The sequence below is a fragment of the Antechinus flavipes genome, chromosome 1 (assembly GCF_016432865.1).
Source record: "Antechinus flavipes isolate AdamAnt ecotype Samford, QLD, Australia chromosome 1, AdamAnt_v2, whole genome shotgun sequence".
NCBI classification, from domain to species: domain Eukaryota; kingdom Metazoa; phylum Chordata; class Mammalia; order Dasyuromorphia; family Dasyuridae; genus Antechinus; species Antechinus flavipes.
Genome location: NC_067398.1, coordinates 117,744,959 through 117,762,550, shown reverse-complemented (window position 1 = coordinate 117,762,550; position 17,592 = coordinate 117,744,959). Strand labels below are relative to the sequence as shown.

The following is a 17,592-nucleotide window of genomic DNA, read 5'->3' as shown; positions in this document are numbered from 1 at the left end:
ATAAATCACTATTGCAGTCTACTATTTGATAAATCCCCAAACTCTATCTCTTGGATTAAGAACACACTATTTGACAAAAACCACTAGGAAAAACTGGAAAACAACAATATGGCAGAAATTAAGTGTAAACCAAAGGTCTTATACCACATAGCAAAATAAGGTCAAAATTGGTATATAATTTAGACATAAATGGTGATACCAAAAGCAAATTAAGAGAGCAAGGAGTAGTTTACCTGTCAGATCTGTGGAGAAGGGAAGAATTTTCGACCAAATAAGATCAAGGCTAGTACAAAATGTAAAATAGATAATTTTGATTATATCAAAATTTTTTAAAATTTGTACAAACAAAATTTAGTGCATCCAAAGTAGAAGGAAAACAGGAACCTGGGAAACAATTTTTGTACTAAATATCTCTAATCAAAGCCTCATTTCTCAAATATATAGAGAACAGAGGCAGAGCCAAGATGATAGAGAGCACAGTAGAAAAGACATGCCTGAGCTCTCCCTAGCTTCCCTCAGAATCAATATTAGATTAAGCTTCTGAACAGATTCTGGAACCTACAAAAATCTGGAGTATAATAATTTTCCAGCTTAAGATATCTTGGAAGGATTTCAGGAAAAGTCTGACTCATTGAGTGGCCTGGGGAGGTGGGGGGGAGGAAGGAGGGGTGGGCGCAGGGACACAGCCCAGTGAAGGCACAGCATGGAAAGGCCTGGCTCAGGGAGGCCCTGTGCAGGAAGGCCTGACATGGGAAATCTAGCAGGAGGCTCTTAACTGAAATACAGCAGCGTTGGCTGCTCTATCCTTGCTCAGAAGGCCAGAGGATCAGCAGATCTGCTGTGAGCTCTCCAACCCAACTGTAGGAGGCAAATTGTGAGGCTTGAACCCAGCATCACAGTTGGGACTTGGGCAGGCCCCCCAGCACAATGGGAAAGCCTGCATCACCATCAATCCCAGCCCTCCAGTCAATGAGAGGTCCCTGTCACCCTGCATTTCCCTTGTACCTTAAGAGCAGAGTTCAACTTTTAAAAATGAGCAAAGCAGCAAAAAGAGTTCTAACTATAGAAAGCTACTATGGACTCAAGGAAGATCAGAACACAAATTTAGAAGAGGATAGTAAAAGCATAATGCCCTCAGATGAGAGTTCAAAGAGTAATATGAACTGGTCTCCAGCTCTAAAGACTCTTAGAAGAGTTCAAAAAGGATCTTAAAATAGAGATAGAAGAAAAATGGAAAAAAAGACAGAAGTATGAAAGGGTAGGGGAACGAGCCAATAGCTTTAAAAAGGAAACACGGGAAATCGATTAAAGAAAACAACTCCTTAAAAAATAAATTTGTCAAAATGGAAAATATATATACTGAAGAAAACAACTTCTTAAATAATAAATTTGGTAAAATGGAAAAAGAAAATGATTCCTTGAAAAAATAGAATTGGTAAAATGGAAAAAGAGAATAACTCCTTAAAAAATAGAATTGGCAAGAATGGAAGGTGGAAAAACTGAAAAAAACAAGTATAATTGTTCAAATGCAAAGGAGATATTAAAAATTCACTAAAGAAAATAATTCACTAAAAATTAGAATTGATTCAATGAAAGTTAATGACTCAATGAGACATCAGTCAAAAATCAGTCAAACAAAACTAAAAACATGAAAATACAGAAAATGTAAAATACCTCATTGGAAAAACAACTGACCTGGAAAATAGATTCAGGAGAGACAATCTAAGAATTATTGGACTATGTGAAAGCCATGATGGGGGAAAAAAAAGCCTAGACAGCATCTTTCAAGAAATCATCAAGGAAAAAATTGCTCTGATATAGAATCAGAGGGTAAAATTATCATTGAAAGAATCCACTAATCAACTCGTGAAAGATTCCAAAGAATATTGTAGCTAAATTTATTTTAAACTTATTTTTTAAAGGAGTACTGAGTCAAATTTATAAGAATACAATACAAGTAAATTCTCTAGTTGATAAATGGTCAAAGAATATGAACAGACAGTTTTCACATGAAGAAATCAAAGCTACTTATAGTCATATAAAAAAATGCTCTAAATCTCTATTGGTAAGAGTGATAAAAATTAAGACAAATCTAAGAAGTATCACCTAATCTAACAAATTGGCTAATATGACAGGCTAATATGGAGGGAATGTGGAAAAATTGGGACACTAATGCATTGTTATTGGAATTGTGAAATAATTTATCCATAATGGAGTGCAAATTGGAACTATGCCCAAAGAACTATAAAACTCTGCATACTTTTTGACCCAGCAATACCACTAGTACATCTGCAGCTTTTTAGAAAAGGGAAAGGATCTACACGTAAATATATATATATATATAAACTCATTTAGGAGACAAAGAACTGGAAATGGAGAACAAACTTAACAGTTGGGGAACAGCTAGAATAAGTTGTAGTATATGATTGCAATGGACTAGGAAGGATTGTGCTATAAGAAATGACAAACAGGATGATTTCAGAAAACCTGAGAAGACTTATATGAATTTATTGATACAAAGTGAAATGAACAGAACCAGGAGAATACATAGTAACATTAATATTGTATAATAATCAAGACTATGAAGTTACTTAGCTATTCCCAGCAAACAAATGACCTAAGACAATTCCAAAGGTTTCATGAGGAAAAATGCTATTCATATCCACACAAAAGACAATGAGCTCTGAGGAGACCAAATTCCGAAGTAAATAGCCACACTAATTCAGATACCAGAACAGAATAGGATCTCAGTTCTAGCTTCTACCCTAGACTGAAGACTTCAGAAGAATAGTCAAGGTAAGAATTACAGACAAAAGGGAAGCCTACAATTCTGTCACTGAACTAGCAGAGCATCACAACTGGCTGACAGTTAAATAGTCCCAAATTCAGGACAAAAACTTACGTAGAGTTCAGACCATAAAGACAATGATCAGACTTTGGCCTGATATATCTCACTTTGGGAACACTGAAAGCCTGCTAGTCCCAAGAGATCCTGTAATAATACACTTGATACTCCCAAGAAGATAAAAGGACAAACCCAGATTTTTCTTGAAGTGTGCAGAGCCAAGTCCTAACATAAAATCCATAGTCAGGGAGTAGCCTGAAAAAGGCAGGGGGGGGGGGGAGGGGGAAGAATTTCAGCAGAAAACATGGTGATGGGAACACTGAAGAAACAAACCTAGAAGAAAATTATTCTGAAACATCTATGAATAAAGCCTCAAAGAAAAGCATAGCTTGGGCAACTTCAACTAGAATTTCTGCAATAGGTAAAACAAATATTTTTTTAAAGAGTTTAAAATGTTTTTTAATAAATGAGAGTGCTTGAGAAAAAAATTAGGAAAAAATGAAAATTTTGGAAGAAATAATTAGAAAGGAAATTAGCCACATGGCACAGTATGTATTCAATCCTGCCCAAGCAATAAATCCCCAGAAAATTAGTATAATATTGATTCCCAAGACCCCATTATGTATATTACATTTCACTCTTCCTCCAGGATTTTCTGATATTCTAAAAGATAGTAGAAGTATCTAGGCTCTTTGTCACTGACATCAGAATCTACCAATGTTGAGATAATAGACTGCCTTTTACTACAGATCCATTAGCCACTAACATATTAGCTTTTACACTTTCTAAAAGTATAATTACAAGTACACAAACTTGCTCTTCAACACATGTAAGTTATAACCTTCCTCCTTTTGTAGCATCTTATTCTCTGGGGAAGAAAACCCAGGATTAAATTCACAATTTGATTTGGTTTCTTTATACCACAATCCCATTTCTAAGTTGAAAAATCTCCCTGTGCTTGAGTCCAAGGTATTCAGGCTTTCGGAGCTTCTATGCTAGCTGGCTAGTTATATTTCTCTGCCTGCAATCCTGGATCCAGTGCCAGGATAGGATTTCATGGAGACCTCCTGAGGAGCACCTGAAACTGAAAAAGACAAATAATAAACAACAGAAACATACATTCCCAGGCCCATTTCTCAGAATCAGGGTAAATAAGAAGTAACAGAGGAAGAAAGTTCCTTCCCTTCTCATTAGTTCAGTTCATGGCATCTTCATCCCCTAGATGTAAATAATAAGACAGCAGTGGAAATTCATTGTGAATGAATTAGCTTCTCCAGTTTTAATGATCTAGACAGTCAATCAAGAGTTTACTCCCATCCATGTAGCAGGGCACTTAGACCTATGTGTAACTAATAATTACATTAGAATGGACCAAATAGAACCAATTGATTTCATGAGACAAAATATTAAGATAAAAGTAAAAGACTGAAAGCATAGAAAAATATGTCTCATAGCAAAACAAAAGCCCTAGAAAACAGAGCAGTAAGAACCATATTTAAGAATCATCAGGAAGAGAGGCATGAATGTAGAGAGATTGAGATAGTTAAAATTGTTCACATTTCTTAGAGCCAGAGGGCAGAGTCTAAATAGAAAGAATCCACCAGTCCCCTCTGAAAGAAACATCAAAATGAAAATTCCCAGGAACATTTAAGCCAAAATTCAGAACTTCAGGTCAAAGTAAAAATGCTGCAAGAAGCCAGAAAAAAATTCAAGGACCAAAGAGCCAAAATGAGGGACATACAGTTTAGAAGCCACTACTGTAAAAGAGTGGAAAGTTTGGCATACTTTCAGAAGATATCAATAGATAGCTATAGATGCATAGAAACCTGTAAAAAACATATCTCTCCATCTATATATGCTGATGTTTAGGCTTACAACCACACATGACTTATTCAGCAAAACTGAGGATAATTATGTAGGAGGAAAAGTTATCTCTAATGAAATAGAAGGTTTTCAGCATTCTTGATGAAAAGACCACAGCAGAAACTTTGAAATGTAAATTTAGGAGTGAAGAGAAACAAAAAAAATATAAAAATGAACAACCACAACATACTATACAAGGATTATTTACATTCTATCAAGGGAAGGTGACATGTGTTGCCTCTGAGCCCTGTCATTATCAGGGGTCATTGAGGTAATCTAATCAGACTCAAAGACCTAGGAGTAGTTCTTTTATCTTTTGATAATCTTAAATGAAGAATGAAAGTCAAAGGGAAGAAGAATACTCTAAGTAGGTGTGAAGAGAGAGGAAAGGAAGGTTAAAAAATATTATTTCACATAATCAGGGTCCAAAAGTAGGTGTCTAGAAGTAGAAAAGGAGGGAGGAGTGGAAGAGAGGAAAGATGAGCTAACAATTCCATCTCACTTCTAAACTGTTAAAATGAAGGAAGAATACATGTACATACATAAACACACAAAGAGTTGGATACAGAAGTACATTTCACTCAACAGGAAACATAAAGGAAAAAGAAGGAAGGGCAAATAAGAGGAAAAATAGATTAAAGGAGAGATTAGATCTAATCAAAACAAATTGTAAGGATATTCAAAAAGATATAACTCTTTTGATGGGAATCTAAGAAGGAATCCTTGTTGAAGAATGGCTGAACAAGTTATGATATATGAAAATGATGAAATACTATTGTGCTGTCAAAAATTGAGAAGACAAATATAAACTGATACAGAGAAAAATTAACATAACTAGGAGAAAAAATTATATAATGGAAACAATATGGTAAAGACAACTCTGAAAGACTTAGGACCTAAAATCGCCATAATGATCAGCTACAATTCCAGAGAACTAATAATGAAATATACTACTGTGAGGGATGTCAAAGACCCTTACCCAAAATGACTACTCAGAGATCACTCAGTAGAAGGCAGAAAAGTTGTTTATTGAAAACCTCCGGAGGATGAGCCGTCCCATCGCAAGATAAGAAAGAGAAAGCTCGCGGTAGGAGGGCTAAAGAAGTAGTAAAGATACATAGCTTTTATACAAGAAATTACATCACAAGTAAGAGAGCATTGAGAAGGGGAGGGGGAGGCATCTAATTGGTTGTTGCTATTTGGGGAGATTGGAATGGAAGGTTTCTGTTTCCCTGAAATCTCCTGATTTCTAGGAAACAGAAAGTCAGGCCTTCAGGATTAATCAAGCAGACAGTGGTCCAGCTAATAGACTAAATATTGATAAATGTCAAATACCAATAAATGTCATCAGTTCAGGTTAAGTAAATATGTTTCTAGCTGGCCAAGGCTCAAATAGATATGAGCCTGCACATATACAGGTCATAGGGGAGACACAGAAATAATAAAATACAGAAAAAGAATTCATACATTCCTGTAAGTTCTTCACCTTTTCTATTCACTATTTCTATTCACTACCCATCTCCTGATAGGTGAAGGCCTCAGAATGCAGAATGATACTTCTTTTTTGTATATGGCTAAAATGGAATCTTTTTTGCTTGACTATGCACATTTGTAATAGAGGTTTTGTTTTTCTTTCATTCTCAATATGGAGGTGGGATGATGTGAAGGTGGGAGGAAGAGAAGGTGAATTTTTTCTGACTGAAAACTATAAAGAAAGAAAATATAATAAAAGAAAAGATAAAAGTATATATTATCAGAAAACTGAAACAGGAAAAAAATTAATTAAAGTAAAAAATCATCAAGTTTCCTAAAAAGCATAATTTTTTTTAATGGTTGAACACTATGCTAAGAAATATTAATGTAAACTCATATCTATTAGAACCAAAGGATAAAATAAAAATGAAAAGAATTCATCTATTATATGATAAAAAAATCCCAAAAGTTTCAGAGTAAAAAACCAGAGCCTCCAAGTCAAAAATAATACTACAAGCAACCAAATGAAAGAGTTCAAGTATCAAAGAACCACAATTGGATCACATGAAACATGGAAATTTCTACTATTAAGAGGAAATCCTGCAATGAAATCTTACAAAGGCAAAAGATAGAGAACCAAAACTAACTTACCCTGCAAAGCTGAGTATAATCCCATGGAAAATGAACCTTTAGTGGAATAAGGGACTCTCAAGTATTTCTAATGGGAAAAAAAAGAGCTAAGTAGGAATAAGTGAAGAATTAAAAAGCCTCTTGATGAAAATGAAAGAGGAGTGTATAAAAGCTGGCTTGAAATTTATCAAAAAAAAAAAAACCTTTAAGATCATGACCCCATCACTTCCTGGCAAATAGAAAGTGAAGAAACGGAAGGAGTATCAGATTTATATCTGTGGCCTGAAAGATCACTATAGATCATTTCTGAAGCCATGAAATTAAAAGAAGTTTGTTCTTTGAAAGAAAAGCTGTGGCAAATTTGAACACCGTACTAAAATCAAAGTAATTACCTTGCCAGCAAAGGTTTGTATATTCAAAGCAATGGTTTTTGCAGTAGCAGTGTGTGACTGTGAGAGTTGGGCTATGAAAAAAGCTGAGTGGCACAGAATTGACACTTTACAATTATGGTACTGGAGAAAACTTTTGAGGGTCCTCTGGATGGCAAGGAGATCAAATCAGTCAATACTTAAAAGAGATGAATTCAGACCATTTATTGGAAGGTCAGATACCAAAGAGGAAGCTTAAATACTTTGGCCACATAATGAGAAGATGGGTGGGACTCACCAGAAAAAATCCTCATGTTGGAAAAGATTGAAGGCAAAAGGAGGAGACAGGAGAGGATGAGATGGATAAATATTATCATGGAAGCAACAAATGTGAGCTTGGACCAACTCTGGGAGATAATGGAGGTTGGAAGGACCTGGCATGCTATATAATCCATGGAGTCATAAGGTTAAACATAACTCAGAAATACTTCTGAGTTAGATTACCTCAATAAGTAATAACAACAAAATAGTAATTTTGAAATGCAAACACAAAAGTCAAGAGAAACATAGAAAGGTAAGTGTTTTCAAGCAATTAAAATGGGCTCTGTCTTAATGAAATACATTGTTTAAAAGGGAAAATGTGTTAACAAGTATCCTTAAGAACCTTAATGTTATCAACAAGTTTTGATGTAATTAAATAAGAAAAATAGGAACTGGAGGTGGATTGATTCTGTTCTGAGGTTTTTCAATGGGGACTAAAAAGGGAGGGTAGAAGGAATATATTAATGTAGAAAGAGGAAAGAAGAATTTGAAACTTATTTCTCATAATTAGGTTCATGAGAAGAAGAGTATGCAAATATGGAACAAAAAAAGTGAGGGCATCAGATATCAAATGCTCCTCTTATCTGATACAGATGAATAGTTGTATACACACATACACACAATTGTACACACAAATAATGTATTGTAGAAGTTTATCAAACTAAACAGAAAGGGAAGCTAGTTAACAGTTAAGCGAGTAACACCAGGGATAGAATAGTTAGAGATAATAAGAGCTAGTTAAGGTAGTAATACCAGGGATAAAATAGTTACAGATAATAGCTTACTGATATGAATGTGTGATTAAAAGAGGAAAAAGGAAAAAGTTCTAAAATCTAAGGTTGTACCCATCATTTGGGGGATGGCTCAAATCTTCAAGTCAACAAACATTTATTAAGCTTCTATACATTATGCAATGTGCTAAGCATTAGGATACAAGGAAAGGCCAAAACAACAAAAACCACTGTCAAGGAGCTCACAATCTAAAGAACAAATTATGGCATATTTTTCCAGTTCACCAATCCTATTTTTCAAGGATTTGGTTTCTTTATCCACTCTCTCTTTAACTGACTTCTCCAGGCTCTTTTGCCAAGCCTCCCTCTCCTTTTGCAGAGCCTCACTCTGCTTTTGCCAAGTCTCCCTCTCCTTTTGCCAAGCCTCCCTCCTCTCCTTTTCCCATTTTTCTTCTAGCTCCCTTGTGAGAGCCTTTTTAATTTCCTCCATGAGGTTCATCTGTGCTGAGGGACATATGGTCTCCTCCTTTGGGGATTCACCTGGGGACTGTTTGTTTTTAGTCTCCTCAGGATTTGGAGTCTGCTCTTTATCTGTATAGAAGCTGTCCAGGGTTAAATTCTTTTTCAGTTTCTTGCTCATTCTGTCTAATAATCAGAGACAAACTAGCAAAGAAACAGAAGGAAAAAAAAACCCTTGAGTGGAGGCTGCTTTCTTTGGGGGAGGGGCAGGGTATTCGTGAGGCACGGGTCCTACTGTGCTATGGCGCCTGCGCTCTGAGACACTGTGGGGGAGGGGTGGCCAGGTCCCGAGAGACTCCAGCTGTTTGGGGTTGTATTCTTCACCCCCGGTGTTTTTAGCTTCTCTGCTGGGCTGCTGACTCGCTGCCGGAGCAAATTATCTAATCCTGTAGCAAAGCTCTCCCCGCAGAGACGGCTGCGATCACGCCCCACCCCCTCTCCACTCTGCTCGGTTCTGAGCTGCTTTCTGTGCTCTCGCTGCAGCTGCTGCCCGCAGACTGCTTCCGATTTAAGTACCGTCCCCGCCCTCGCGCAAAAACAGACCTTTCTTGACGAGTCTCAAGGATGGTTTCTCTTGGTAAGTAATTGTATGCTTTTTTTCAGTCGAGCATTAATTCAGAGGCATGAAATGAAATGGATAGTGAGAGAAAAACACGGAGGTTACACAGCAGTGTGCTTCCTCTCCGCCATCTTGGCCGGAAGTCCTCAAATTATGGAATATTAATGTTAAGAAATACTACATCATGTGCCAAAATGTTTGTGGCAGCCCTGTTTGTAGTGGCTAGAAACTGGAAAATGAATGGATGCCCATCAATTGGAGAATGGCTGGGTAAATTGTGGTATATGAATGTTATGGAATATTATTGTTCTGTAAGAAATGACCAGCAGGATGAATACAGAGAGGCTTGGAGAGACCTACATGGACTGATGCAGAGTGAAATGAGCAGAACCAGGAGATCATTATACACTTCAACAACGATACTGTATGAGGATGTATTCTGGTGGAAGTGGATTTCTTTGACAAAGAGACCTAACTCAGTTTCAATTGATAAATGATGGACAGAAGCAGCTACACCCAAAGAAAGAATACTGGGAAACGAATGTGAACTATTTGCATTTTTGTTTTTCTTCCCGGGTTATTTTTACCTTCTGAATGCAATTCTCCCTGTGCAACAAGAGAACTGTTCAGTTCTGCAAACATATATTGTATCTAGGATATACTGCAACACATTCAACATATATAGGACTGCTTGCTACCTAGGGAAGGGGGTGAAGGGAGGGAGGGGAAAAATCGGAACAAAAACGAGTGCAAGGGATAATGTTGTAAAAAAATTACCCTGGCATGGGTTCTGTCAATAAAAAGTTATTATAAAATAAAAATAAAAAAAGAAATACTACATCATTAAAATATGACCAAAAAAGATGATTTCAGAGAATCTTAGAAAACATATATTCATATAGAATATTGTAAGAAAAACCAGAAAACAACTCAAAAAGAAAAAATAGTGTGACTAAAAACTCAGGAAAGATTATGCAGGAGGAGATATAATTTTTTAAATTAAAATAGAAAGCATTGTAACATCAAGAATCTAAAAACAAATAATATGAAGTACAGCCACCATTTTCACATCAAACCCCTTTGTACATTTCCTCACTCGTACCTCTTCATTAATCTTTCTGTCATCCAACCTTTTCAAGAGAGGGAATAGTTCAGTCATTTACAGTGGATAACAGAAAACCATTTTGGGCAATTCTTGGGTTGTGTTGGCCCTCATAATATGCCTCAGACTGTCACAGGAGTCTTAATTATCTCTCAGGATTGGCTCTGTGCACAGCTCTGCTTATTCCCAGTCAGTTCATCTTAATTTACCGCTTCTACCAAAAGGAAATGATTTAGATTTGACTGAAGATTCTGGATAAATACTTCACTGTCTGCCACCTGTTAGCAGAAGTGGAACTGAGGGGAGAAGACCTCCCTCTTCTATGTTCCCAAAAGCCCTTTGTTTTTTAGTCTTTTCCTTTATTTGGCTGTCAATTTTTTTATTTACCTTACATACACACACACACACACACACACACACACACACACACACATCCCAGAATCATATTCAGGGCCCTCTCCTGAAAAAGCATGTTCTTTTTTGCCCTTAAAGCCTTTTTGGACGTGCAGTCCATCCTTGCCTACCTTGATACAAAATCATCCTAAAACATTATGAAGAATATAGATCTCTTGTTTTTATTCCCCTCAGATGCCTCTTATCCTGTAATCCAGCTGAATAATAGGAGACAAGAGTGAGAAGCAAGATCAAGAGACACCAGAGATAAACAGCTTATGATTGCAATCAAACTGCACCTCCTATAGAGACAACTTAATTAAAATAACAAGTCCAAGAGTGATGTAAGGAAGGGAATTGTCAAAATAATTTATTTAATTTTTCATATATTTTCTTTCAGGTGCAGGATATCATATTATCATGGTGAAGGAGAGTCATTGTAACATAAGTAATATTGAAAATCTGATTTATACACATATACCAAATGCTTTTATGGAGAGCAATATGGCAGCTGAGTTATCATTTATCCTGCCTAAAGAAAATGTAAACAGGTATGAAGGATCCAGTAAGAACTATACTGATGGTTTTTAGTTGCTCAGTGTTCAAAGTTGATTTTCTACTATAGCAAATACTCTGGAGCTTTTCTCCCTGAATCCATCAAGTTGCATCTTCAGAACTCAAATGGTTAATTCTTATTCCCTATAAACTTAGGGAAAGTCCTGAGGAGTAGAGAAGAGAAATAGTTCCATTGCTATATCATATATAGATATATATGTATACACATTACCATGCTTCCTCCCATTATTATCAGTTGATATCAGTGAATCAGCCAAGATTAATTTTAGAAGGAAATGCATAGTGATATATTTGGTATGAAACAAACCCCCAAACAATCTAACATACTCTTCCCACAAATACATAAGGAGCCTAGGGAAAAGTGGGATTAAGCTTAGAAAGCACCTGTGACAAAGGGATAATTCATAGATTGTAGAAGTCCTTTTGCTAGGATTCTCAAAATGACCTTCTTAGATGTTGTATAACTTTTCTCCTGAGCTCAATATAGGTCCTTGAACTTGCCTTTCTTCATTGTATCCAGTCTTGGATCCCAGTGCAGACACTATAGCCAAAGTCCTCTTCCAGCCTTGCTGATGATGGATTTGGGGAGAGGGGACCAAAGACCTAGGCTAAGGGACATTTCTTTCTCTCCTACTACAAGAATTCCTCTCAAGGCTTGACTAGACATTTCTATCACTCAGCTGCTATTAGATACTTAAAACTCTGACCTGTTCTTTTGTATGACCAAATTTTCTCAACCAGTTTAAACATATTTCCTTTGTTAAATTACTTCAGTTCATCCAGTGGCATTAAAAAATTAAGAATTTTTTTGTGCCATGTCTAAAGTTTATGATTAATTAGATTCAATCAAAAAATGTTCCCAGTTTACAGTGTCAGAACATGGTATCTTATGACTTTAAGGTGGATTGAGTAATTTGATTGAGTCAATCAATCTCCTCCTAGCCTTATGCTTTCCTCAGGTCAGAGTTTGGAGCCTCTAGGTTCCTGTCACTGCCCCTTGTGACGTGGTACTATTCCTTGTTGTGTGCAATATTCATGGGAAAGTGAATCCCTCTAACCTGAAAACCACTTGGAGTGTTGGCTCATATGGATAGTCAGCATAAATGAAATAAAGTCAAGGGGTTTGAATTAGCCTCTAGGTGTCACTCTACTCCATTTGTTTACTTAGTTCATAGTCACTAACAATTAAATCCAAACATTTCTCTCTACCCCAAACATTACATCTTACAAAATTCTATATTTTCACCTCGTTCTTAGATTTAATTCCACTCGGGAGATTAAATATTGATGAAATATTAAAAGATGAAACTTAATTACTTATAACTTTTGGTTCATTGCTCCTCACCCCTTAGGGATATTATACTGTCTGATATATCTCTCTCCTCAAGATTTATATATTCAGACTTTTAGAATGTTTGGGTCACATAGCTTTAATAACAAAATTAAAATGCAAAATACAATATAAGCTCACCTTCCCCCCCAAAAAAAAATCCACTCCCAGGAATTTGGTATTGAAAAAAATATTTCCTGAACATATTTTCATGAAAAATGGAAAGAAAAAATGGGGAGGGACATTTTTCTCCTTTTCAGTTCTTAGATTAAAGCAAACTTAGGTAACTAAATTCTCTGCAATTTAGCAGCCAAAGACTTCAAACCCTCAGCTGATTCTAAGTAGCACTGGCTGTTTTTCATTGCTTATACTGCTGTTATTGGTCTCTGCATCCCTGGAACTGCCATTGTCCTCCAGAAGTTTGAATCAGAAAGAAAAGAAAGAATTACTATATGTATGCATGAATGAAAAAACATTAATTAGATGCTTACTGATGAAGCACTAGGTTCTGATTGGTTTGGAATATGAAAAACAAAAGCTTCCTCATAGCTGCAAAGATTATTTCTTCAAAGAATGCACAGGATTATCAAAGTGATCTATGAGAGGTTTTTGAAGGAAGAGACACTACTGAGGGTGGGAGGGCAAGGGGAAGCTAAGGCAAGATTTGGCAGACTTAGGGAGGAGTTAAGGAGAGTCCTAATCGAGAAAGAACTCATATATACATTATGTCTACTTCAAACTGCATGACTGGAATACAAAACCTGGGATATGCTAATGCAGTAAATGAAAGTGCTTTTCTCAAAAAGGTTTGCTTGGGCAAGTAGTGTGTGTCTGCTCAAGGGAAGAAAAAGTCACTTATCTGCAGGGTTCTTAGTGATTCCTGAATGCTTGGGCAAGCCTTGGTCATGTTGAAAAGAGAGCAGTCTCAGGAACGTGGCCTTCCTTTGTGGGAGATAAGGTTGACAATGGGAACAGGGTGGGCTCCATAGAGTTCATATCACGTACCATGTCAGAAAATTAGGTTTTATTTTTGTTCAGTCCTGTCTGACTTTTCATGACCCACCCTACTTAGAGTGTTCTTGGCACAGACATTAGAATCTGCCATTTTCTTCTCCCATTCATTTTACAGATGAGGAAACTGAGACAAAGAGGGTGAAGTGACTTGAGCATTGTCACACAGCTAGTAAGTGTGTGATACCAGATTTGAACACAGGAAGATGAGACTTTCTGATTCTGGTTCAGTCACTCCATCTGCTGATGGGATTGGCGTTGCCCTTATCTTGCACCTTACTCTTTAGAAAACTTGTCCAACAACAAGAGAAATTTTGCCCAGCAACAAAGGCTGTGGGTTTTTTTCTTTTTTTAAGACTTAGGGCATACATGATACTGTTTACAGTTGTTTAAACCAGAGATCTTTGAAATACATAGCATAATACAGGCCATCTGCATCTGGCTAGGTGGGCAAACACATCCTGTTTTTCTCTTCCTTGTATTTAACTGCCCACATAAAGAAATAACTCTGTGACACCTGGTCCAGAAACTAGTATAAATATGAGATCTCTTGTCTAGCTTGCTGCCGATCCCTTACAAACTAGGCCTATCTCACTGTTTTGCCTTAAAAATCTGTCTTGATAGCCAACTTGGTCCCTAAACTTCTTTTCCTGAACAATTTTGATTGATCCTGACCCTGACAAATCCTGACCAATCCTCTTCATCTCCTGCACTACCTACCTGCCCCTAAAAAATTGCTGTTGTGTTCATTCAAATACAAAAGAAAGACAGTTCCTGTCCTATATTGTAATAAGAGACAATACATAGAGGAGAACAGTGGCCAGAAACAGTCATTTGGTTTGAAAAGTCACAGGAATTTTGAGAAGAGCCACAAGAAAATAGTTTGGTTTGCCTCCACTAGTAGCAATAGTATTGATTTGGAAAGGAAAAAAAAAAGCGAAAAAAAAATAGAGAAAGTGCAAAACACAGATAATATCCTTTTGTCCTGATATGTTCATATTTTGCTGCTGTCACAAAACATCATTCCAGACTGGAATGAATAATATTTTCACTTTCTGGAGTCTGACAACTTGTTGTGATAGTCAGTGTCTGTCTCACTCTCATTCTCCCTGCTTCCCCTCCACTTCCTCCTCCTTCATCTCTCTCTTTCTTTCTCCTTTCTCCCCTTTCCTCCCCCAAAAAATCACAGAAGCAAAAGATATATTCCTTGAATTACATCACCAAGTGAATAGAAGTATTTGCAATTAGAAAATTAACTCAATGAAAATTACTTTTATTAAATCAGAAATTTCCCTGAGGAAAATGGAGAAAGATAATCACTTCTACACAGAGAAAAACAGAACAGGCTAATTATTTCATGAAGTAGTATCAAGCAACTGATCAACAAACATGTATTAAATACTTAAAAGGAATGTACATTCTAACGAAGGAGACAACATGCGAAGTAACTATGTACATATAAGATATAGAAAGTAGAAATGAAAAATTATTTCAGAGGGAAGACATTAGCAGGGAGGATGTGAGGTATGAGAGCTACCTAAAATGACTTCCAAAAGATAGAGTTTTAATTAACTCTCTTAAAAAATCCAGGAAAGACAGAAAGTGAGGAGAGAGAGCATTTCAAGCAGTAGGATAGCAGTGAAAATGCACTGAATTGGGAGCAGAGTGAGAATAGCAAGAAGGCTGGTGTTGCTGGACTAAAGATTTTTTGGAATAAAATGTAAGAAGACTGGAGAGATAAGAAGGTTCAAGCTGTAGAAGACTTTTTAAATGCCAGAAAGCATCTCAAATTGACTCTGAAGATAATAGAAATTCAGTATATTACGGGGTAGGAGTGAGGATGGGGGCCATTCAGTGGGGATGGAGCAGTGGGGTGAGATCTTTGCTTTAGATAGCTGAACGGAAAGTGGGTTGAAAGAAGACCTACTAGAAAGTTTTAGTATAAAGTCTAGCCGCCATTCATTCAGGCTATATTGTTGATTTATCTGAGGCATGAATTTTCCTCAGAGAAACTATTTCACCCCTTTGGATGAGCTCTGCTAGTTTTCATCAGCTTGTACAGTTGCAGTTGAACCAGAATATTAGAATAATCTATTGAATATAGAATTTTTTTTTCATTTCAGAAAATAGTATCATTGTACTTTGCCTCAAACTGACATCCCTTTCCTACATCAGAAATTCCCCAAATGGGTTATGTTTGTGTTCTTGTCACCTCTTTATATTTCTTAAAATAGCCATACAAATTCCTTATGAAGTGATTGCTTCCCATCCTAGAATAAAAATATTTGAGGCCCCAAAATATTAAAATACTACCTTTAAAAAGGCTCTTTTTAGTTTTCCCCCTTTTTAAATCTCTTCTTCCAGATTTCAAGCTTTGTTTGAAGAATTGGAAGAGAGACAAGCAGAGTTGGGCATCTCTAGCTTTGGAGCTTCTGTCACCACTATGGAAGAAGTCTTCCTTAGGTGAGTAAAGCCGTAATTCTGGGCACTTTTTGCATTAATAAGGAGGAAGTGGTGGAATAATATAAAGTTTCAGAAGTGAGAATTACAATTGGCTCCAAAACTCCAGAATTCTCTACAAGAGATTCTAAAGGCAATAATGAGAAAGTATTTAGACACAACAAAATTAATAAACTAGTGGGAGAATCAATAAATGCAATTGATAATAACTGTACCCAAGGGGGGGGAATGAAATAAGTAATAGACCTGTTGAGTTAGGTTATCAGGAAGATTTCTTCTATCAAATCATTTGAATGGCAGGTCAGCATCCTAATTTTGTTCTCTGTGTCTAAAATGTCCATAATGTAAGTGCTCAGTAAATGTTGATATGAATCCTTTCATGTTTTTTCTTGGACTTTCACTAAGATACAGCAAACCTTTCTCAGTCTTCCAATGGACTTTTTTATTTCTTTAATTATTCTTTCAAATTTTATTCTAATGTTTGCATTTTCTTGCATGTTCAGAAACTGAACATGATGAATTTGGGGGAAACTCCTTGCTCAATGAAAAGGATAAATTTTAATGTATTGTGTCTCTATTAAACATTATTTTACTATAGGTGACAAAAGGTTTTCTTCTTCCTCCACAATTTAACAGGACATGGAAAAAGACAATGGAACATTTCTTCTTATTCTCCCCCTTTCAGATAAATGGTTTTTAAAATGTAATTGCTGTCATTTATGATGAAGACAAAGCCTCCAAGTGGCATTATGACTTAGACAATTATGACTCAAAGAACTTTATTCTTTAAAATCACTTTAACATCGGCATAAGAAATTTCATTACTATTTTATGTTGTGATTTGTCTTTCATTTTTCAAAGAAGACTAATGACATTTTAACTTGTTTTTAACTTGTGCATTAGCTAGATTTTAGTGAAGTACAATTGCACACTCTTCAGCTTCATTTTCTCTTCCTGAATCATCCAAGTCCAGTGGCAAGACAAAAGTAAAGATGACTGGAGATAATTCAGGATGCCATGGATAACCTTGGCATCTTCAAATATCTGACCAAGCTTCAAAAGCTCCAGAGTGCCTATGTCAATCACCTTCATGGCCTTTGGAACAAATTGTTCTCATATGCCCATTCCATTTAGAAAAGTCTTCACATGCTTGGGGTAGACACTCTCTAATTAACCAACAAATTTGAGGCCCATTGGTTACCCTCAATTTGATATAACCTATCCTCCAAAATAGTTTAGTGGGGTATGGCTACCAAATATGCTTCTTGAAACCATGGGTGATAGTTGAGTGCCAGGCAGACATAAAGCATTATTTTCTTACTGATTGTTGTTTGGTAGTATCCTCTCAGAATTCCAGGTACCCAATTTCTTAACATGTTGTATTATCAACTAAAATGTTACAAAAAGTGCA

At 36.3% G+C, this 17,592-nt stretch overlaps 1 protein-coding gene across 1 annotated transcript in view; it reads left to right on the top strand.

Moving 5' to 3' along the window:
* LOC127556397 (phospholipid-transporting ATPase ABCA3-like) overlaps positions 1-17,592 on the top strand; it is a 234,964-nt gene that overhangs the window by 153,940 nt on the left and 63,432 nt on the right. The window contains exons 15-16 of the mRNA XM_051989532.1: positions 11,205-11,355; positions 16,086-16,184. Coding sequence (XP_051845492.1) covers positions 11,205-11,355; positions 16,086-16,184 — 250 coding nt within the window. The remainder of the gene's footprint in view (positions 1-11,204; positions 11,356-16,085; positions 16,185-17,592) is intronic.